This window comes from Hemitrygon akajei, chromosome 13 (genome assembly GCF_048418815.1).
Source record: "Hemitrygon akajei chromosome 13, sHemAka1.3, whole genome shotgun sequence".
NCBI classification, from domain to species: Eukaryota; Metazoa; Chordata; class Chondrichthyes; order Myliobatiformes; family Dasyatidae; genus Hemitrygon; species Hemitrygon akajei.
The window spans coordinates 49338317-49362722 of record NC_133136.1 but is presented as its reverse complement, the minus strand read 5'-3'; the positions used below and the strand labels follow the sequence as shown (position 1 = coordinate 49362722).

At 40.1% G+C, this 24406-nt stretch overlaps 1 protein-coding gene across 4 annotated transcripts in view; it reads right to left on the bottom strand.

Annotated features, from left to right (window-relative positions):
* The window catches only part of mtus1b (microtubule associated tumor suppressor 1b), a 140062-nt gene that overhangs the window by 76867 nt on the left and 38789 nt on the right, over window positions 1-24406 (bottom strand). For all 4 annotated transcript variants that reach the window (XM_073064573.1, XM_073064572.1, XM_073064571.1 and 1 more), the window contains 3 exons: window positions 9748-9942; window positions 7079-7210; window positions 6043-6135 (listed from right to left, as the gene is read on the bottom strand). In XM_073064573.1, the coding sequence (XP_072920674.1) occupies window positions 6043-6135; window positions 7079-7210; window positions 9748-9942 (420 nt within the window). The remainder of the gene's footprint in view (window positions 1-6042; window positions 6136-7078; window positions 7211-9747; window positions 9943-24406) is intronic.

Here is a 24406-nt window from a genome sequence, read left to right as displayed (position 1 = left end):
TATCAACCATGAAACTGAATTACTCAGAAATGTAAATAACTTTAACCATGGCAATGGATACTTACTATTACCACTTGATATCGTGGTCAACAATTCTCAAAAATACAAGCTCTGATATTTTTCTTAAAGGGAATTAACCATTGCATTCAAAAAATCTGAATACACTTAAGGTCTTTTTCTTCCCCTACCAATTTTTCAAAAATTAAAATCACTACAATGTCTTGCAGAATTCAACAACTATACTTTGAATTCTTTACATATTGTGAAATCACCTAAATTGTAAATTTGTTTGACAATGACAGATGTTGCTTTTTATGTAACAATGCAGTTTCACAACTCAACCATAATTAATCTAAAACATGTACATAATACAAAAGTTTCAGTAGCAAATAAACTACTTATACATGCAAACCAGCAACTTAAGGCTGTGATCACAGCTCATTTGCCAATGTTTAAGCTAACTGATCTAGTCTATGTGAAATTGTACGTAAACAGTATTAATTCAGTGAGTGACAGTACAAAGCATTTAGAAAATTTGACTTGCTATGAACCAGCTGTACAATGATCTAAAAAGCAACTGACTGAAAGACAAAACACCTCTTAATTAACTTACCTTTTAATACTGTAGATGTAGTCCAATGATATCTGGTAACCATATATCGATTCATTTTTTTTCAATATGGATAGGCATTAATGAGTAAACAACTGCAGAATATAAATCATCTTTTCTCCCCAGCAAGTTTCCTTCATGAAAATGTCCGAGCCCAAAATTTAAAATACCATTTCCATTTACAAATTGGAAACTTTTGAGGTAGCCACATTAATTCAAATAGTGTGTACAAAGCAACTAAATTTCAATCTGAAATGAAATGTGACCACACCTGGCAAATGAGCATTGAAGCCTGCTGACACCTAGTTAAACCTCTCAAATTTGCAAACGCAAGGGTGGTTAATCATTTATGCAACCCAACCTTAAATTGGAGAATGACAGGAATCCACCCTGTTTTGGCATCACTATTAATTGTAAATGACTAAACACTGATGACTCTTTTCTAAGGAACAAAAGCCCAGTCGCCCTTAATTCTCATTTGCTATCAAGTTCTGGCATTTTTTAAAACATTTTTACAATATGGTAGTCTTATAGTTATCACAACCTTTACACATTTCAAAGTTTTATGCATTTCTAAATATAAATTTACTAGTTATGAGCCAATAAACTCAATCATCCTTTTCACTCATCCGTCATGAACATAATATATCTACATGGAGCACAATCACAGGAAAGCAGCAACCATCAAGGACCCTCACCACCCAGGCCATGCTCTCTTCTCGCTGCTCCAATCAGGAAGGTAGTACAGGAGCCTCAGGTCCCACACCACCAAGTTCAGGAGCAGTCATTACCCTTCAGCCATCGGGGTCTTGAGCCAGAAGGGATAACTTAACTCACCTGAACCTTAACTATTCTCAGAGCCCATGGACAAATTTTCAAGGACTCCAGCTCATGTTCTTGATATTTATTGCTTAATCACTAGCTTGGAGAGGTTGGTGATGCTTAGACTGAACTCCTGCCTCAGCAAGGACCTGGACCCATTGCAATTTGCCTATCGCCACAATAGATCAAGTGCAGATGCAATCTTAATGGCTCTTCACGCAGCTTTAGACCACCTGGACAACACAAACACCCACGTCAGGATACTGTTTATCGACTATAGCTCAGCATTTAATACCATCATTCCCACAAACCTGATTGAGAAGTTGCAGAACCTGGGCCTCTGTACCTCCCTCTGCAATTGGATCCTCAACTTCCTAAACAGAAGATCACAATCTGTGCGGATTACTGATAACATATCCTCCTCGCTGATGATCAACACTGGCACACCTCAGGGGTTGTGCTTAGCCCACTGCTCTACTCTCTATATACACATGACTGTGTGGCTAGACATAGCTCAAATACCATCTACAAATTTGCTGACGATACAACCATTGTTGGTAGAATCTCAGGTGGTGATGAGAGGGCGTACAGGAGTGAGATATGCCAACTAGTGGCGTGGTGCCACAGCAACGACCTGGCACTCAATGTCAGTTAGACAAAAGAGCTGATTGTGGACCTCAGGAAGGGTAAGATGAAGGAACACAACCCAATCCTCAGAGGGATCAGAAGTGGAGACAGTGAGCTGTTTCAAGTTCCTGGGTGTCAAGATCTCTGAGGATCTAACCTGGTCCCAACATATTGATGCAGTTACAATGAAGGTAAGACAGCAGGTATACTTTATTAGGAGATTTGGTATGTCACTCAAACTTCTATAGTTGTACCATGGAGAGCATTCTGACAGGCTGCATCACTGTCTGGTATGGGGGGGGGCTACTGCACATGAGCAAAAGGTGGTGGTAAATTTAGTCAGCTCCATCTTGGGTACAACCCTACAAAGTACCCATAACATCTTCAAAGAGCAGTGTCTCAGAAAGGCAGCGTCCATTAAGGTCCTCCAGCACCCGGGCATGTCCCTTTCTCACTGTTACTATCAGGTAAGAGGTACAGAAGCCTGAAGACACACACTCAGCTATTCAGAAACAGCTTCTTCCCCTCTGCCATCTGATTCCTATATGGGCGTTGAATCCTTGGACACTACCTCACTTTTTTTTAAAAAATATAGAATCTGTATTTTTGCATGATTTTTAATCTATCCAATATATGTATACTGAATAAAATTTACCCAATTTATTATTTTTTCTATATTATGTATTGCATCGAACTGCTGCTACTAAGTTAACAAATCTCATGTCACATGCCGGTGATAATAAACCTGATACTGATTCATTATTACTTTTTGTATTTGCACAGTTCGGTGGCTTTTGCACATTGGTCGCTTTCTTGTCCTGTTGCATGGGGCCTTTCATTGATTCTATTGTGTTCCTTGCATTTATACCATAAGACATAGGAGCCGAATTAAGCCATTCGGCCCATCAAGTCAGCTGAATGAAAGCAAGAAAATGAATCTCAGGGTTGTAATATGGCACTATATACAGTGGGATGCAAAAGTTTGGGCACTCCTGGTCAAAATTTCTGATACTGTGAATAGCTAAGTAAAAGATGACCCGATTTCCAAAAGGCATGAAGTTAAAGATGACACATTTCTTTAATATTTTAAACAAGATTACTTTTTTATTTCCATCTTTTACAGTTTCAAAATAACAAAAAAGGAAAAGGGCCTGAAGCAAATGTTTGGGCACCCTGCATGGTCAGTACTTAGTAACACCCCCTTTGGCAAGTATCACAGCTTGTAAATGCTTTCTGTAGCCAGCTAAGAATCTTTCAATTCTTGTTTGGGGGATTTTTGCCCATTCTCCCTTGCAAAAGGCTTCTAGTTCTGAGAGATTCTTGGGCCGTCTTGTATACACTGCTCTTTTGAGGTCTATCCAGATTTTCAATGATGTTTAGGTCAGGGAACTGCGAGGGTCATGGCAAAACCTTCAGCTTGCACCTCGAGGTAGTCCATTGTGGATTTTGAGCTGTGCTTAGGATCATTATCCTGTTGTAGAAGCCATCCTTTTTGCATCTTCAGCTTTTTAACAGATGGTATGATGTTTGCTTCCAGAATTTGCTGGTATTTAATTGAATTTATTTTTCCCTCTACCAGTGAAATGTTCCCCGTGCCACTGGCTGCAACACAAGCCAAAAGCATGATCGATCCACCCCCGTACTTAATAGTTGGAGAGATGTTCTTTTCACGAAATTCTGCACCCTTTTTTCCTCCAAACATACCTTTGCTCACTGTGGCCAAGAAGTTCTATTTCAACTTCATCAGTCCACAGGACTTGTTTCCAAAATGCATCAGGCTTGTTTAGATGTTCCTTTGCAAACTTCTGACGCTGAATTTTGTGGTGAGAACGCAGGAAAGGTTTTCTTCTGATGACTCTTCCATGAAGGTCATATTTGTGCAGATGTCGCTGCACAGTAGAACAGTGCACCACCACTCCCGAGTCTGCTAAATTTTCCTGAAGGTCTTTTGCAGTCAAACGGGGGTTTTGATTTGCCTTTCTAGCAACGGTACAAGCAGTTCTCTTGGAAAGTTTTCTTGGTTTTCCAGACCTCAACTTGACCTTCACCGTTCCTGTTAACTGCCATTTCTTAATTACATTACAGACTGAGGAAACGGCTACCTGAAAACACTTTGCTATCTTCTTACAGCCTTCATGCTTTGTGGGCATCATTTATTTTAATTTTCAGAATGCTAGGCAGCTGCTTAGAGGAGCCCATGGCTGCTGATTGTTGGGACAAGGTTTGAGGAGTCAGGGTATTTATAAAGCTTTGAAATTTGCATTACCTGCCTTTTCCTAATGATGACTGTGAACAAGCCATAGCCCTAACAAGCTAATTAAGGTCTGAGACCTTGGTAAAAGTTATGAGAGTTGAAATCTCTTGAGGTGCCCAAACTTTTGCATGGTGCTCCTTTCCTCTCCCCCCCAACTCTAAAATTGTACAAAACAAAAATAATACACTAATCTTGCTTAAAATGTTGAAAAGAATGTTTCATCGTTAACTTTGACTTTTGGAGATCAGTTCATCTTCTACTCACATAACTATTCACAGTAACAGAAATTTTGACCAGGGTGCCCAAACTTTTGCATGCCACTGTATAATTTGTTGATACATTTACTTTAAACTTTTTCCGGAGGGTTAGAGGTATGAATAAGCTACCAGAAGTGGTTAAGGCAGTACAACAATCATTTGAACAACACTTGGATAGGTTCACAGAAAGGTGAGGCTTAGTGGTATGGCCTAAATGTAGGGAACTGGAACTGAGTGTGCATTGATCAGAATGGACTGGAACGAACTTCAGAGAAAGAAAACAAGTTTGGGGTGGGTGAGTAAACAAAGTGAAATGTGGGCTTTTTTTTTCATTTCTCTGGAATGAGTTACCTAAACTAAGCAATGAGGCCCATCTAATAATTTGACAAGGAAGTGTATTAGAACTGTTCTGGCCTCCATTTTGGTTAAAATAAACCATTCAAAAGGTTAAGCCAATTACCCCAAAAACAGTCCCACATTACTCACTGCTACCAACATCCATCCATTGCACTACCTGTCCACAAATGTACGCCTCTTTTGCAATTCAAACTTCACTAATAAAATGCCCTATCATTTCCCACTCTCTATCCCTCTGCAGCCCACAATAATTTGCAATTCCCATCAACCATGCCCAATCTCCACTGGTTCATCCATTATACTTTGTTTATTATTAACCAGCTCTTGTATCTTTGAGTCCATTGCAGCCAACTAGACCTCAAGCAGTTTCAGATCCCTAAGCTGTGGAACTTGCGCAAACTCTGAATTTGCTATTTAAAACCAAGCAGACTGCCCTAACTTGAGGCACATTGGTTGGCACTATAGCAGTCAAGTTTATCTCTCTAAAATGTAAATTACCAGAAGTACCCAAAATGCTATACATAGGCACATGGTCGTTCTTCTATACCATAACAAATTATAAATCAGTTGAATTGAAAGCATCCACATGAAACCATTAATGAAGTGTCAAGCTATCCTTTGAGAGTGGAACATAATCCATGGTCTATTTCATGTCATAGTGCTGCCATTGAAACAGCTGATAAAATAACAATTTCAGGCAGAAAGGGGTGGGGTGGGGACTAAAAAGCCAATTTCACTCCACTTGGCCTTAGAAGAACAGAATCAAACCCAAGTCCAAACAGGTTTCAGACCAATTTATCCATTAAACTAATTAGGACAGCAAACATATTTCCTGAAGGTTCAGGCTCTGCAGCTTGCTTCCATTAAACAAACCAACAAAATCTTGGCCAAACATCTTGTGCCCTTGTAAGAAGCAGTTTTGCCCAATCTTGGCAAACTGAATTAAATTTAAACTGCAAGTAATCAACAGTCATCAAACCATGAAAAAACAGTGAAATCTGAATATCATCTCACCTCACTCACAAAACCAAAGATGAACAGGATAAAGTTGAGTGCTACACCCCCATGGCCAATTAATCTGGCTGCTGAAATTGACAGTTTAATGTTGTGCTTACCTTTTAACTTGCTGGAAGTGCTTAATTGTCTTGTGGACCTTGGGACAGATCCTGGAAGGATCCTGCTCACACTGTTTGCATTTCTCCATGCTCCTATAAATTTATAAAGGTAGCATGCAATTACTAGTTTGCAAAATGTTAAACCCCACGCAAATTTGCAAGACAAAAAAGAATTATTCTTCTAAATCAATACCAAAAATCCTTTCAAAATATTGTAAAATACTTTATTAGAGGACTTCTGTACAACAAATTGAAGAACCAAATAGATTTTATATTACTGCAAAGTGCACTACATACAGAAAACAGAACTTGAAAGCATTGCCTTAAATCACAGCCCAGTTTGGAAGCTTTTTTTTTAAATACAGTCTTGATTAATCACAAAGATAGACTATGGAACAAGACAAATTGGATGGCATTTCTTTTCAACTTTAGAATTCAAAAGGAGGCAATTTCACATAGGACACACAAAAATGCAGGAGGTCAGGCAGCAACTGAGTCTGCATTTGGCTATTGCACGCAGACAGAATCTGATTTAGAGATGCCCACAAATCTATTTTGGATCAGTTATTAAATATCCTTGCCTTTTTAAGCCTCGAAGTAGATAAATTAAAGCACTGATCTCAGGTAGAAGGGAAGGAGAGCCACACTAGCAACCATGAAACATTACAAAAGATAGAAAAAAACTGCAGCAAAACAGTAAAAAGGAAAAGTCTGAAACTGTGCATATTATTTTCTAACAAAATGCAACAGCCTTAGCATGGAAGATTAACAAACAACCAGCTTCAATTCCTAAACCTTTGGAACTCCTTTCAGGTCAAGTCATTTGAGCACCCAGTAACAAGTTCAACAAATCCAGTAAAAGTGATGTTCATTTTCACTCTACACAAATGCACGAAGTTTGGCAGCAGAAGAATCCAACATCCCAAAATAAATGGCTCCAACCAAATTCTGAAATCCAGGGCATGCATATATAATATTGTGCACACCACAAAACTATACTGTTTTCACTCAATATTGTTTAAATGAATATATATACCTTTGCATGGGGTCTTGACAGATGCAGATTTATTTTTTAGTTCTGAAACATACTGATTTTGAATGCGGTTGGCACATGCAGAGAGTAAACGTTCTCTTGAAGCATCTCTGTGATGAACTGAGGCAACTGCAGCTAGAGGGGAGGGAAAGAATGTTGGAAGCAACTTCCATTTTTGTTTACAATTGCACATTTAGTATTTACTGAACTGCACAAGACAGATCTTAAATATAGAAGACTTACTAGTATTGCCAACTTAGCCTAATGATTTATTCCACTGTTAGAAATACCTAGCACCAGAATATTATTCCAAACTTCAAAAAAGCATTTTAATAACTGCTTGGCAGTAGATACATGCTATTGTACTGCAAGTTCATGAGCAATTTTCCCATGTGCACATTAAACCACAGTAAAGCAGATTTAGCATCACATGGTATTTCGACCCAGTTTAAACACATACAAATTCTTTACAAAGTCCAAGATTTACGAATCACAAATCTTCAATGCAACTATATTAATTAGTGTTGCCGACTTAAAAATTCACCAGCTCTACTTTTTTCCAACAAGACTAATTTAATTCTGTTGAAACAAATACCTTCCAGCAGAAACGGGTAAAATTGAGACCCAAAAGTTCTACTCAAAAACCCTTTTTAATAAGAACTATTGATATATCTGTTCACTTCTGACCAAACAGAAATCTAACAATTAAATTTTCAAATTTGACCTAATTAGTCCATGTTACCTTAAAACCAGACTTGATATAGATATATATATAAAAAAATAATTTTAGGAGCATTTTCCAAATTATGTGCTAGCTAAGCAAAAGCAGGTTCTTTTTTTTTCATTTTAGGATGAAATTGACAAATGGAAGCAGTTATTGCTGCACGAGCACAAGTCACATGAGGAGGCAGTACCAGGACACGATTTTGAAAATCAAAGCTCCGAAATCAAAGCACCTCCCAGCTCATGAAGCTACATCTTGGATTTATAATTTTGGTTAAAGCTTTGCAGATTTAATCCATTAAAATTCATAGTTCTTTGTTGGAATGAGAGCACTTTGTTCTGCTTGCAGCCATCAGCCTTTTGTCGTGCATTGGAGTATTCATGCAGTAACCATTTCACACATTTGTTATTTACTAAGGTTTGTCAGTGCATCTGGCAGAAAAACCAGAAATAAACATTTTCTTAATTGCCTTAAGGGCTTCAATTCATTCTTAACCAGTGACATCACAAAGGGAACTGGTCCCAAAGGAATCCATCTACTTATGCAGTAATTTTTCTCTACCATCACAGAAGAATGCAACTGCTTTTGTACTGCCATTCTCCATCTTGCAGCTATGCAAAACCTTACAATTAAGATTTGAAGCAAGTAAAATTCACAATTCAAACTCCAAATGAGTTAAAATAAAACCTTATTTTTAGAAACACTTAACTTACTTTTGAAGTGCTGATATTTAGGTCGACCAATGAAGACTGCTAACAAAGGAACAATACAAAAACTATAAGATCCAATTAATAGAAAGGTCACAAACATGACATCACTACGACTTCCTGAAGTGTTTGGTGGCACGAGTGTCGAATTAGAGAAAATATGTGGAGAAAAAGTGGTATGAGTGCAGCTTCGAAGTCCTCCTGGTACAGTCATTGAAATGGTCCAAAAACAAGCAGACGCAGAAGTAACATTTCACCCTTGCTCATGCTGCCATTTCCTACACTGACCCTCAGTGAAATAGAGTGGAAATAAAGTAATTTGCTAGGCATGCCTGTGTGCTGTGCTCCAGCTACACACGCACAAAGAGACGGCCAATCAAAAAAGGAAACAAAGAGCGGCAGCATATAGAGTACAAGCTTCTTTCATTGAAAAATTGCCCTTAGATGCGTTTACGCTGCATTCCTGATGCCTGGTCCAGAACCAAAAATTCTGAAATCATGGAGCAAATTTCTACAATATACATGTTTTGTAGATATTTTCTTATTTTTTTGTTGGAGAACAGTGCATCACTCCTGTACACCGTAGCTGGTCTTTGTTCCAGGGTGCTGTGCTGTTTATTTCTTACAGCACAGTATTCAAGCATGCGTTTAAACTAGTCACACCAGAAAACAACTAACAAATTCTTGAAATCCTTTTCTATTTCAGCTGGATGCTGTCAAACAATGAAACTCATTAAACGGAGAGCAAATGTAATCTGATCCTCAAGACGTGCTTATTTCATTAGGCAGCAAGACTAACATTACTGCAACTGCTCTCTGCTTATGCATAACATTGATCATTGCTGCACTACAAATAATAAAAAGGGTCATATGACCAACTGTACCCCTCACCAGTTCTGTACAATTATTGCCCTGATGTAACTCTTAAATTTGCTCCCAAATGAGGCACTGTTTTCCAGCCCATTTCAGGAATCCTACAGCCAAGCAAATTAATTAGAGGCGCAATAATCAATGAAAGATGGATCTGTTTAGCAGTTTGCATGGTCTGCAAACTCGAAAAAAAAACCTTTACTGGTTTAAAGAACACATGCCCTTGTAAAGCATCTGCATTAGTGCATTTGAAGTAAATATGTAACCTTGGCAAGTTGCTGTAGAAATATCCAAAGCCCAAAGCATTGCTTAATATCAAATAACTTGAATTTCCCAACAGGTTAGGTAAGTATAAGAAGAGTGACACTTACCTCTACTACTGCAAGTGCTCTGAACACTCTGGATTGATACACTACTGCTGTTTGATGATATGCTGTTAACTCGTTTCAACCCAGAAGTGGGAACAGGCAGTTTAGAGTTGAATGTACCTTTTACTGTTTTACATCCCAAATTTGAAGCGGCTTTAACTGATCCAAGCCTTGGTTTTGAAGCAGCTTTTTGTTCCTCTGGAAGAGAAAATAAAATTGCGTAAGCCAACTGCAGCAAGCTTGACCATGTACAAATAAGCTGGAGGAACTCAGTTAAAAAAAACACAAAATGCTGGCAGAACTCAGCAGGCCAGACAGCATCCTGCTGAGTTCTGCCAACATTTTGTGTTTTTATTTTTTAAAAATTTATTTCCAGCATCTGCAGATTCACTCGTGTTGCCTCTGGAGGAACTCAAGTCAGGCAGCATCTGTGGAAACAAGCAGTCAATGTCTCGGCCCAAAACTTTGACTGCTCGTTTCCTCAGATGCTGCCCGAACTGCTAAATTCCTCCAGCTTGTTTGTACGTGTTGATTTGACCACAGCATCTGCAGTGTACTTTGTGTTAGCAAGCTTGACCATTTTGTTCCTGATCTTGCCCAAGGTGCAGTCAGGTACCAGAACTTTTTATATACCCATATAAATAGTGACAGACTTAGCATAACAAATATTTACGGGCCAACCCCTATTGACATCAATTGACCTGAGATTGAGAGTGTAAACAGCTTCAAGTTCCTCGGCATCCACATCACCGAGGACCTCACGTGGTCTGTACACACCAGCTATGTGGTGAAAAAGGCACAACAGCACCTCGTTCACCTCAGACTTTTGATGAAGTTTGGTAGGAGCCCCCAAATCCAAAGAACTTTCTACAGGGGCACAACTGAGAGCATCCTGACTGTCTGCATCACTGCCTGGCATGGGAACTATACTTCCCTTAATCACAGGATTCTGCAGAGTGATGCGGACAGCCCAGCGCATCTGTAGTTGTCAACTTTTCATGATTCAGGACATTTACAAGGATAGGTGTGTAAAAAGGGACCCAAGTCATCCCAACCACAATCTATTCCAGCTGCTACCATCCAGGAAGCAGTACTGCAGCATAAAAGCCAGGACTAACAGGCTCCGGGACAGCTTCTTCCACCAGGCCATCGACTGATTAACTCACACTGATCTGCGTGTAGTCTGTATTACATTGACTGTTCTAGTTATTATGAATTATTATAAATTATTATGATTGTACATGGCACATTTAGATGGAGATGTAACATTAAGATTTTTACTCCTCATATATGTGAAGGATCTAAGAAATAAAGTCAATTCAATTCAATATGAGGAAATCTGCAGATGCTGGAAATTCAACACACACAAAATGCTGGTGGAATGCAGCAGGCCAGGCTATAGGAAGAAGCACTGTCGATGTCTTGGCCCGAAACGTCAAGGTTCCACCAGCATTTTGTGTGTTGCTCAATTCAATATGAACTCGATGGAGTTGCTGTTAAGTGCCTTCATAGCTCCCTATCAAGAATAGAAGCTGTCCTTGAGCCTGGTGGTACATGCTTCAGATTCTTGTATCTTCTGCCTCGTGGGAGAAGGGAGAATGTCTGGGGTAGGTAGGGTCTTTGTCTTCTCACTGCCTCGGTAAAGCAGTCAGCATAATCAGAGTCCGTAGAGGGGAGGTTGATTCCTGTGACGTGCTGAGTTGTGTCTACAACTCTCTGCAGTTTATTATGGTCATGTGCAGAGTAGTTACCATGGCTAGTCATTTTGCATCCAGACACTGCTATCCATAGAGTATCAATTTAAAAATTAAGAGTTTATGGGGTCATGTTGAATTTCAGTTGCCTCCTGTTCAGTTTTTCTATGTTTCTATGGTTCCTGAGAGGCATTGGTGAGATTTCTTGACATAGTTGGACCAGGACACGATATTGATGATATTCACACCTAGGAACTTGAATGTCACTGTAGACAAAAGCATGTGCACCACCCCTTTACTGAAATCAATGAGCAACTCCTTCATTGCTCTTTTGTCAATGACCAAGGATGTCCATGTGTTTGTTTACTAGTGTTTAAGGTGAACAAAATATACTCAACTTTTAAAAAATCCTTTCAGTCCGGTTTGCTGCAGTCAAATAATTTTCCAAGGCTCAAATACTGGAAGCCCAATTCAACAATGAAGTTGTCCAATGATGTAAAATCTTAATTTTAGCAATTTTTTTTTCTAGAAGTTGCATTCTACAGTGCCCCCCACACATCTCTTCCTTAACAGCTTTCAAGATTTATTAACCTATTGCAAAATAGTATGTGTGAACAATTTTATGTCCCTATTTTCATATTTTCCTTATCACCCACTTGTTGCAAAACGTGACAATTATACAGAGGTACGGGGTGGGGGGGGGGGGGTTGAGAAAAACTGATGAGGTTGCCTACCTATCAATAGAAGATGCACTTTAAAAAAAAATGGAAATGTTGGCAAATTCTACTTGTGTCCTAGTCCAAGTTATTCTGTCTTATTCACATAACACATTTCAAGCAATCTACTGCATTTCTTCAAACTTCCAAAGTTGAACTTTACTGAGAAAGGGTGTAGGATGCCCAGAAAAAAAATTAGTTCTGTCACCATGAACACAACTTGATAAACAAAATGGATTAAGGAGGGCAGAGACAAGGTTGTAGAGTACCCTACCAGTTGAAGCTGGGCACAGTGAAAACTTCAAGAAAAATAATCAGTTAAATATTTGAACACTATACACTCTCCAGAAAATATTAAAATAGTCAATCACAAATGGGAACAGGACATTACATTTTAATTAACAAAATCATGGTGAGACCCAATTTCATATCTTTGGTAGCATGCCTGTACTTTAGATAAATTAATCTTATCAATTAGCAAAAACAGGAGGAATTTAAACTTCAACATCCTTTAAGCATAACATTGTTTTCACATCTTATCCTAATCAGGGTGTAGATTACTCTTCCCAGAGTATTGGGGGAATAAAACCAATTGAATACATCTTTAAAAGTTCTGATCCCAATATGGTTATAAGCAGCTTTTAGCTGAAGTCATCTTCAAGCAACTTTCAGCCTTCAATGCGTTACAGGAATACTTTTCCTCAGCTTAATTCAAAATCTGCGACTGTTCTGACATCACACGTATGCACAATAATAACTCTCCTTTCCCATCAATATCATAAGCATCAATCCAGAGCAGCAGATCACTCAGCCCCTCAAGTCTTTTCTGCCTTTCAACAGGATCATCTCTACCACATTTATTTCCTCAGTACAATGCTGCCCCTCAGTAACTTTTGAAGCTTGAGCACTTTTGAAAGCCAAGTTCCAAGGAGCAAACATTACCAATAGCCAGTCATGATTCAAACACAGCCAAGATCGATCTAAAGATTCAATGTATACAACCCTTAGATTCTTCTTCCCACAGCCACAAAACAAAGAAAACCATGGAACCTGTTCAAAGAAAAATAACCCCCAACTCACAAAAAGGACAAAGTGTGTAAATGACAAAAACAAGCAAAACATATATAAAACTACAAAGACAACGAAACAGTTCAGGAATGTTCAGTTCAATCTAGCACTATAAGTCATTAGTCGAAGGCCACAGAATCAGTTCGTCCCCAAATTAGCACAAGGTAGCATCAAAAGGAGCAACCAGAAACATCATAACATGAACGACAGAGTCCAATCCACAAATCGTGCCGATTAAACCTTGCTCAAGACCCTGGCAGCATTGAGCAAGAAGGAAAAAGAGACTGATTGAATGCAGGCACCTTCCTCTAGGAGCAGCGAGTTGAGAGACCGATCACATGCAGTTGATGGCACTGAACACCCGCTTGCCTTCCACTCTCGTCCATGTTAATTTTCAGTCTTCCTCGACATGTTAATCGGTGAGATCAGTGAGAAATTGAGTCAATCATGGGCTTGCACCCCGTCTCCAAGACACACACTTCACTCAAAACTTCATCGAACTTCCTCAGAGACAGCAAAGCTCAAGATTATTCAACTGGCCTGAAAATATACCATCAAAATGTAATCGCAGACTCCAATAGTAGCAGAATCATTATCTCTACTCCCCCAGGAGGCTGAAAAAATTTGGCATCAGCCAACTCTTAGCAATTTTTAAATCGATGTACCATAGAAAGTATCCTCCCTGAATGCATCACAGCTTGATATGGGAATTGCTCTGCCCATGACCGCAAAAAATACTGGAGTAGTGGACACAGCTCAGATCATGTAAAACAGCCTCCATTCTATGAACTGTCAACACGCCTGGATTCCTCAGTAAATGACTAATATATTCACCCACCACAGATACTCTTCTCCCTCATGTCTGAAAATGCTTATCACCAGGCTCAAGGACAGCTTCTGCCTTCATGTTCTAAGACTACTGAATGGTTCTGCAGTGTAAGATGCACTCTTGACCTCACAATCCATCTCATTATGATCTTGCACCTTTATTGTCTACCTACACTGCACTCTGTAGCTGAGACTTTATTCTGCATTCCATTTTTTCTTGTACTACCTCTATGCACTGTGATGAATTAACCTGTACGAAAAAGCCTTTCACTGCAGCTTGTTTCATACTTTTTTTTATTATTGGTTGCAATCCAATCCTTAATGCTGGATTCTCCCACAACATGTACCCTGTGATAACCATGAAGGGTCTTGTATATCCTAAAGATTTTTTATATTTATATATCAAAAGTGCACCTAACATTTTAATAATGTAGCTTTTCTGAAGATTATTCTTCACTTTAGCATTAATCCAGAATTGCTATAATTAAATAGAAAATGCTCTCCCTGTTTAATTTACACTTAAAATATTTTCCTACGATGTAACTAACTCCTTAACAAGGAATACTTGGCCTCTTTCACTTTCACCCCACCCCCCAGACAGATACACTATCTGGTATTTGAGTCAGCTACTTAATACTGATTTTAGAATCAATTCCAAACTTCATTCCAGGTAGCAACAACTTCTAATGGTGCTACACTCTACTTCAATGAACTTCTCAGTTGGGCACAATTACAAGTTATATTCACCATGGCTTCACTCCCTATAAAGGCTGGAGATGACACGGGGAAGGAGGGAAGAAAGAGAATTCATGGTGTCTGTTGAGACACTTTTTGTTTAGCATAACTAGAGCATCCTTTCCAAGGGCTCTGTCTAAATAACTTCTGACTATATAATTTCCAACAGTCCAAAACTGTTAGGGCAATATTGCAATCACAGCACTACATAAATTGCAGGGGTTCAGATACATCATCTCTCAGCATACATTTCCAAACCTTTGTTTTCACAGGGCATGAAGAGATAAGACCATAACGATATAGGAGCAGAATTAGGCCACTTGGCCCATCAAGTTTGCTCTGCCATTTCATCATGGCCGATCCATTTCTCTCAGCACCAATCTCCTGACTTCTCACCCTGACTAATCAAGAGTCTATCAACCCGTCTTAAATATACCCAATGACTTGTCTTCCACAGCCACCTGTGGTAATGAATTCCAGATTTACCACCTCTCTGGCTAAAGAAAATCCTCACCTCCATTCTTAATAGACATCCCTCTATTGAGACAGGGTCCTCTGGTCTTAAGACTCCCCCCACAATAGGAAACACCCTCTTCACATCCACTGAACCTCCAATGTCAGCACATCCTTTCTTAGATAAGGGGCCCAAAACTGCTCTCAGTGCTCCAAGTGAGGCCTCACCAGTGCTCTATAAAGCCTCAACATTACATCTTTGTGTCTATATTCGAGTCCTCTCAAAATGAATGCTAACATTGCATTATCTTCCTCACCACTGATTCAACCTGCAAATTCATGTTTTGGGAATCCTGCACAAGGACTCCCAAGTCCTTTTGCGCCTCAGATTTTTGAATTTTCTCTCCATTTAGAAAATATTTACACTTTTTTCTTCTACCAAAGAGCAGCACCATACACTTCCCAACACTGTTCCATCTGCCACTTTTTTGCCCATTCTCTTGATCTGTTTAAGTCCTTCAGCTGCCTGCCTGCCTCCTCAACACTACCTGCCCCTCTATCTTCATATCGTCTGCATACCCGGCCACAAAGCCATCAATTCCATCATCCAAATTATTGGCAGAACGTAAAAAGCAGTCCCAACACACACCCTGTGGAACACCACTAGTCACCAGCAGCCAACCAGAAAAGGCTTCCTTTATTCCCAATCTCTGCCTCCTGTCTATTACCCAAAGCTCGATCCAGGCTGGTGTCTTTCCTGTAATACCATACCATTAACTCTCAACTTGTTAAGCAACCTCATGTGTGGCAAATTGCCAAAGGGCTTCTGAGAATCCAAGTACTGCATTTTTTGGTCAACTTCCAGACTTGGGACCTCAGCACTCCTTTCTTATACAGCCAACCCTGTAACTGAGCAGCCATCTTCATCCAGACAAGTTAAACAGTGTTCACACAACATAGGAATGGGATTCAGATTAATCATGCCGTACGGTCTAATTTGCAGAAGGAATGTTATTCAGCTATAGCACATTAGTAGAAGTTAGGCAATGTACAAATGTCTACAACAATGGCAAACTAAATTTAATCTAAAGTTACAAACTGAAGGGAGATTTTTATCCATCCAATAAAGAACCCTCAAGTTGATCTCTCAGCTGATCCCTGGCTCAAACAGAGCAGAGCTGCAAAACAAAATAACAAATCCAAAACATAATGCAGGGCACTAAAGAATACAAATGGGCAAAGAAATAACAGAAGTAGAGCTAGAAATACTGCCAATACAACCAGTTTGGGATCTGAGAAATTATACAGGACGACGATTGAAGTTTGATAGCATGACATGATTTAACAGCTTGAATGCAGGGAACACATTGCCATGTATGGAAGACCATAAACAGGAGAGCAATGCCCTGGTTAAGATTTTTACTGCTAATTCTGTAGGGTATTTCATTTAGTAGCTTTCTTTAGAAGCAGTGTGCTCTGCTGGTAGTGTTTGGGTTTCAGTTAAAGATAAGGGGCTGTGATGTTCAACTTAGGAATGTTGTGCCAGCCAATTAGGATGGTGGAATTGGGAGAAAGCTGAGCAGAGAGAGATTTGTGATGGACACTGGTGGGGTTCATGGTCTTTTTGGCAGGAGATGGAGAGAGGAAAAAATTAGGAGACAGCTGTAGGATTCAATCCAATGGGAAGATGCAATTGCAAGGGGTGCTTCACAATTCAAAGGTGTCCAAGATGGAAAATTCTACTGGTGATTGGTGATGAGAATGTGGCACCATGAGTAATAGTCATACCCAGCTTTTGGAAAGATATGAACTCCAACTGTGCACATTCAGACTAGTTTAATTGGAATGGGCACTTTTTTTTTCTTTTCCTCTTAATAACTGGTTGATAAAGCTGAAATTAGTAAATACACTTTCGTTATAATTGCATGCGGTGTACAATCTGTTATTTCTTGCCAACGGATAATTGCATATGAGCAGTTCACTCAGACCCCACATAGCGCTGATTTGTTACGTGGTCATTCAATTCCTTATTGAATTTTTCTTTTATATGACAAAAATTCATTCTGAACAACATTTAAAACTTCTCAAGAGTGGCCGTCATTGCAATCAGCCAATGAGAGCGCTTTACTCACGCTCTGAGCCACTCTCAGCCAGTCACGTTATTAGTTCACGCTCTGCCTCCCCTGTATATATAAACTTTCTTGCACCCTCGTCAATTTATTCCATTTTTCCCCCCCCCCCCACCCATAATGCCTGGAAAACGGCCTGCAACTTCCAGTGAGGGGGGTACATCTAAGGTGGCTGGGAAAAGCATTAGCATGGATGTGAAACTACAAGTGATATGGCGTGAGGATGCCAGTGACGGTAATGCTGAAGAGTTACTGCATTCTCAGGGTGAGAGCCTCAATAACAAAGAGCTTCGAGAATCGGCAGAACAACGTATCTTGGGAGAACCTGAGGACATGGATGGAGAAGAGAAAACACCAGCAAGTCACCACAAATTCGTCAGCACAAGCATCACCACGATCACCAAAATCATGGACTAGCTTATCGATAACAACCCTGACTGGGAGCGAAGCAATAAGGCAGAGAGATGTTCTCAACATGATTTCTTGCTACTGAGAACTGCTTCAAGAGAGAAAACTTAAGGTAGTCAAATCTCGATGCCTACTTGAAGGCTGCGGCAAAGTTTGAGGAGGACTCACAGCCTGGTCCTCCCAAGATGTAACCACCAGCCGCTCTCTTCCTCTTCCGCTGCTGCTGCAATGTCTTGCTGCTCCCCTAATGTTCAGCTTAGGCTTACTTGTGTTTGTTACTCCACTGCTTGTTACAGGTGGCCCCCATTTTTCAAATGTTTGCTTTACAACAGCTTGCTGTTACGAAAGACCTAGATTAGTACCTGTTTTTGCTAACCAGAGAGAATTTTCACTTTTACGAAAAAGGACACCCACTTTATACGTGTGTTTATCCCGAGAAAGACTACCATGACTGAAGCCTTGTGTGGGCAGTTGTGGGCGCATGCGTGTACGTGCCTATTTTTTTCTTCTTTAAATCGATTTTGGCTCGCTGTCTTCCCGATTCTGATAAGTGAAACTACACCGTACATACAATATTTCTACTTTATATAGGCTGTATACTTATCATATGATTCCTGCTTTTACTATATGTTCGTGTTATTTTAGGTTTTATGTGCTATTTGGTATGATTTGGTAGGTTATTTTTTGGGTCTGGGAACGCTCAAAAATTTTTCCCATATAAATTAATGCTAATTGCTTCTTCAATTTATGACATTTCCGCTGACAAACAGTTGCATAAGAACACTACCTTCGGATAGCGGGGGAATCCTGTACTTACTGTGAATACAAAATATCATACATCTGGGTTTTGATTTTTTTAAAATCAAGTATACATGTCCATTTACATAATGTTATAATGACCCCGCATTGCACTGATATACATGGTGTCCCACCTCTGAGGAATGCATCCTCAGTGTCTGAGTGTATTTACACAGCATTCACTCAAATCAGGGCTCCATTAATCCTACTGACTCTAGACATGTATTGTTTGACAAAGGTGGCTTTCTAACAGCGGAGTCCGGTGGCTGCTAGCAGAGCCAGCTAACAAGCCACGCTTCTATATATGCCCAATGTGGGGGCTTCAGGAGTAATCAGGAGAAAGCAGTAATTATGACAAAAATTGTACAAAATAAATTGAGGAAAAGCTATTCAAGCAAAAAAGGCAGAAAGGCATAAGAATAGTGAGCACCACAATAGTACATTTACCAAATCAAACTGCATTACCATGTTTGGACTTCATTACATCTACTTCTATAACTGCAGCTAGTTGAGTGTAAGTGATAAAATTGATTGGTGTGTCACCTAGACAATTACTGAACTTCATGTTTTAATACTATATCCAGAGTTGCAAAAGAAAACCTCGTTTTCTTAGCTACACATTTAGACCCCAGTTTTATCAGCATTTCCTTTTGGATAACCTTAAAGAACTAAAATCCAGGTCAACGTTCCCCTATCTGGACTGGAGCTTATTTTATCTACATTACCATAGGCAAATGACAAACTGATGCATCAGAATCTTCCAAACGTCTTTTTGACAGATGCAAGTTTAAGAAAGTTTATATAAATCAACACTAGATTTTCAGATGTACAATTTTTAGTTTGCTTAAAAATTCCAAGGGCTTATTTAACAAAACGCCCTCACTGAATGTCATTGACCTGCCTCTCCAGAATTCATGAAAAGGCAATTTAGTGAGTAACCATGGTAATAATCGCAAGATTCGTGATACCCAAAGGCATTGTATTAAGTGTCTGTTGTTACTAGTTGCAAATTCAACTGTGCTAAAAATATGCCTCATCAAAACATGGAAAAGTGCAGCACACTTAATATTTGTATCTGGAAAATAACAGAAGTTAATCATACTCTACCACATTTTTACTACTTTGTACAAATAATTCTACTTCACACCACCCACTGGCACTGTCTAGAATTGCAATGATAGGAATATGGTAAACAAACTTTGTTGTGCAATTATCTGATGCCCAAATTAACCCATTTAATTTAAATAAATTTAAATAGCTTGAAGTAACACTGACACACAGAATTCCAAAAAGTGGCTCACATGCCAATTATTAGTGGTCACTCCATCTTTCAGCTGCCTTAAGTGACAGAATTCTTCGTCCTTACCTACCACCCCACAAGTCTCTGCATTCAGCCTATCATTCTTCACAGCTTCCCATCTCCAAAGGAAGCCTACCACCAAACACATTCATCTCTTCCCCCACTCTCAGCTTTCCACAGGTATTGCTCCCTCCACGATTCCCTTGCCCATTCATCCCTCCCCACTAATCTCCCTCCCAATACTTACCCCAGCAAGCAGCCAAGGTGCTACATCTGCCCATTCACCACTTCCACCTCCATTCAGGGAAGTGACCAGTCCTTCCAAGCAAGACTTCACCTGCGAATCTGTTGGGGTTGTCTACCCTACCCAGTGCTCCCAATACAGAATCCTGTACATCGGAGGGCCCGCTGTAAACTGAGAGACCGCTTCATCGAGCACCTTCACTCCATCCACCAAAAGCAGAATGTTCCATTTTCACAACATTCCAGCTCCAACATGTCAGTGCACAACCACCTCGTTCCATGATAAGGCCACCCTCAGGGTGGAGAAATAACATATTACATTCTGTCTGGGTAGCCTCCAACCTGATGGCATGAACATTAATTTCTCCTCTAGTTTAAAAAAATTTGCTCCCCAGCCCCTCTTGTAATCCCCACTCTGGCCTTTTACCTCTTGTCTACCTGCCTATCACCCCTCCCACCCCGTGTCCCTCTTTCCCACAGTCCACTCTGCTCTCCCATTAAATTCCTTCAGCTCCAGCCCTTTAACCCTTCCCTCAACTGGCTTCACCTAACAACTTCTAGCTACCCTTATTCCCCTCCCCCCACCTTTTTATTCTAGTATCACCCCCTTTCTTTCTAGTCCTGAAGAGTCTTGGCCCTAAATGTTGACTATTTGTTCACTTCTAGAGTTGCTGTGTGATCTGCTAAGTACCTCCAGCATTTTGTGCACGTTTCTTTGGATTTCCAGCATCTGCAGAATTTCTTGTGTTTGTAATCCTTCCAGTTTGATGTTTTCTTGTACTTATGAAGGTGCCATGTTCCATTAACCAAAAATTCAGCCAATTCTCTTTTAGGAATTGATCGCATATTACAGAATTCCAACATAGTCCAACTATTCTGCAGAACCTACTTCAGTAGAAAGTGACAGATCACTAAATTCTGTCCGTTCATGTTAAATAGTAGAAGGTTGCAACCCAGATTAGATTGTTACTGTAAGCAAATGGAAATAAGTTTTAGTTGATCCTCCTTAGTTGAAATCTTCGGCATTGACACAGCAAACAATTCCTCCAGGAAAGAAGTGTGGCAACAAATCATTGTCAGTTACATGCTATTTTTACCCTTCTAAAGTGGACGGTATTTAGAACAGATTTATCTAACCCAAAGAGCCAAAGGACTAAATGACTCTACAAAAACGTGATAGCTCACGACAGAAATTACCCAAGTAATATAGTATGTTTTACCCTCAGTGTATTAAAACACCTTGAAACTATGGATTACTTCAAATACAAATATTTTGAAAACAAAGCTAATTTTCAAACAAGACACCATGAATATTAGAATAAATCATTGGCCGTGACTTACATTGACATGCCCAACAATAGACAATAAACAGACATCTTATTTGTCTTTTGAAGAAACATTCTAAAACTGTTGTTAAACCCTCAGGGCGGAGGAGCAATACCTTATATTCACCGTGTAGCCTCTAAACAGATGACAAGAAGCGATTTCTCCTTCCGATAAAAAAAAATTCATCTGCCTTACATCTTTTAATCCCCACTCTGGCCCCTTACCTTTTCTCACCTGCCTATCAACTCCCCCTGGTGTCCCTCCACCTTCCCTTTCTCCTATGGTCCACTCTCCTCCGCTATCAGATTCCTTCATCTCCAGCTCACCTGGCTTCATCTAGATAGATAGATACTTTATTCATCCCCATGGGGAAATTCAACTTTTTTTCCAATGTCCCATACACTTGTTGTAGCAAAACTAATTACATACAATACTTAACTCAGTAAAAAAATATGATATGCATCTAAATCACTATCTCAAAAAGCATTAATAATAGCTTTTAAAAAGTTCTTAAGTCCTGGCGGTTGAATTGTAAAGCCTAATGGCATTGGGGAGTATTGACCTCTTCCTCCTGTCTGAGGAGCATTGCATCGATAGTAACCTGTCGCTGAAACTGCTTCTCTGTCTCTGGATGGTGCTATGTAGAGGATGTTCAGAGTTATCCATAATTGACCGTAGCCTACTCAGTGCCCTTCGCTCAGCTACCGATGTTAAACTCTCCAGTACTTTGCCCACGACAGAGCCCGCCTTCCTTACCAGCTTATTAAGACGTGAGGCGTCCCTCTTCTTAATGCTTCCTCCCCAACACGCCACCACAAAGAAGAGGGCGCTCTCCACAACTGACCTATAGAACATCTTCAGCATCTCACTACAGACATTGAATGACGCCAACCTTCAACCTTCTGTGCCTTCCTGCACAAGGCATCTGTGTTGGCAGTCCAGTCTAGCTTCTCGTCTAACTGTACTCCCAGATACTTGTAGGTCTTAACCTGCTCCACACATTCTCCATTAATGATCACTGGCTCCATATGAGGCTCTATCAACTTCTAGCTATTCTTCCCCTCCCCCAGTATTTAATTCTGGCATCTTCCCCCTTCCTTTCCAATCCTGAAGGGCTTTAGCCCGAAACGCTGAATGATCCTGGACTTCCTTTTAGATCGCCAGCAGCTGGTAAGAGTGGGCTCCCTCACCTCTGCCCCTCAACACAGGTACCCCTCAAGCTGTGCCCTAAGCCCCCTTCTTTACTCTCTGCATACCAATGACTTTATCCCCACCCACAGTTCTAATCTGCTAATTAAATTTGCTGCCAATACTACATTAATTGGCCTTATCTCAAATAATGACAAAGCAGACTACAGAGAAGTCATCACCCTGACAGTGGTGTCAACAACCTCTCCCTCAATGTCGCAACAAAGGAGCTAGTTGTGGACTACAGGAGGAATGGAGACAGGCTCACCCCTAATGATGTCAATGGATCTGGGGTTAAGAGGGTGAATAGTTCAAAGTTCCTCAGCATAAACATCACTGAGGTCTGTACATTCCGGCTGAGGGGTGAAAAAAAGCACAACAGCGCCTCTTTCACTTCAGACAGTCGAAGTTTGGTATGAGCCCCGATATCCTAAGAACTTTCTACAGGGGCACAATTGAGAGCATCCTGACTGGCTGCATCATTGCCAGGTATGGGAATGGCACTTCCCTCAATCACAGGTCTCTGCAGAGAGTGGTGTGGACAGCCCAGCACATCTGTAGATGGAACTTCCCCACTATACAGGCCATTTACAAAGACAGGTGTGTAAAAGGGCCTGAAAGATCATTGGGAACCCGAGTCACCCTGACCACAAACATTTGTAGCTGGGAAATGGTACCACCACATAAAAGCCAGGACCAACATGCTCTAGGACAGCTTCTTCCACCAGACGATTAATTCACGCTGATACAATTGTATTTCTATGTTGACTGTCCTGTTGTACATATTACAAATTACTATAAATTGCACATTTAGATGGAGACATAATGTAGACTTTTACTCGTGTATGTGAATGATATACTAAAGTCAATTCAATTTATTTTTCTCAATGCTGCCTGACCTGCAAATTCCTCCAGCATTTTGTATATGTTGTTAAACCTATTTTTCAAGTTACATTTTTTTTTCTACACACAGGAAACTACCCCCAAATGTTACCACTCATACACACTGCGTGTGCAGCTAAGTAGCTGATCACCTGCATGTCTCTGGATGTGGAAAGCATCAGGAGCATCTGGAAGAAGCCTACGCAGTCAAAGAGCAAGCACATTCTACACAGCATGCAGCTGAAGTCCAAACTAGTTCCTCACTCACCAGCATCCCCGCTTCTGTTTCATTGACTATGCTTCCATAGTTGTGGTAACTAAAGGGCATCATTACCAAGCACATTATTCCAGACCCCAACCATGAGAGCCAACAATTGATGAGATACCATATTGGATTAAATCCAACTCTGAAAGGGTTTCTGATAAACAATTATGCTTTCAGGATTTCTGTCATCATTACTAATAAGGCAAAGGTAACAGTTGGCACATATCGTATGTTTAACTGCTCCTGAAAGCTACACAAGTATCAAAACACCAAGCAGCATGCTGCCATATACTCACAGTATATTGAATACCAGAGAAGTGTACTAATCATTCTCACTGGGCAGATTGCTCTGACCCAAATAGCTTCAGGTCATCAAGCTAGTAAAGCAGTTCCACCCATACAGGCATGTTTCAACTGGCCAATTACTATTTGACTCTTGGGTGGTGGTGATCTTAACCAAGTACCTATTGCTGGGAAAAGTCTGGTAATTTCTATTAAATGCTAACAAAATGCAAAGTTACAATCAAAGTTTGAAACTAATTTGCTGTTTTAGTTACATCAAAAGAAACAGGCGTCAGCACCTCTGCCTCCTGCCCAGATTGAACAAATTTTAAAGCACTTTCCTTTTT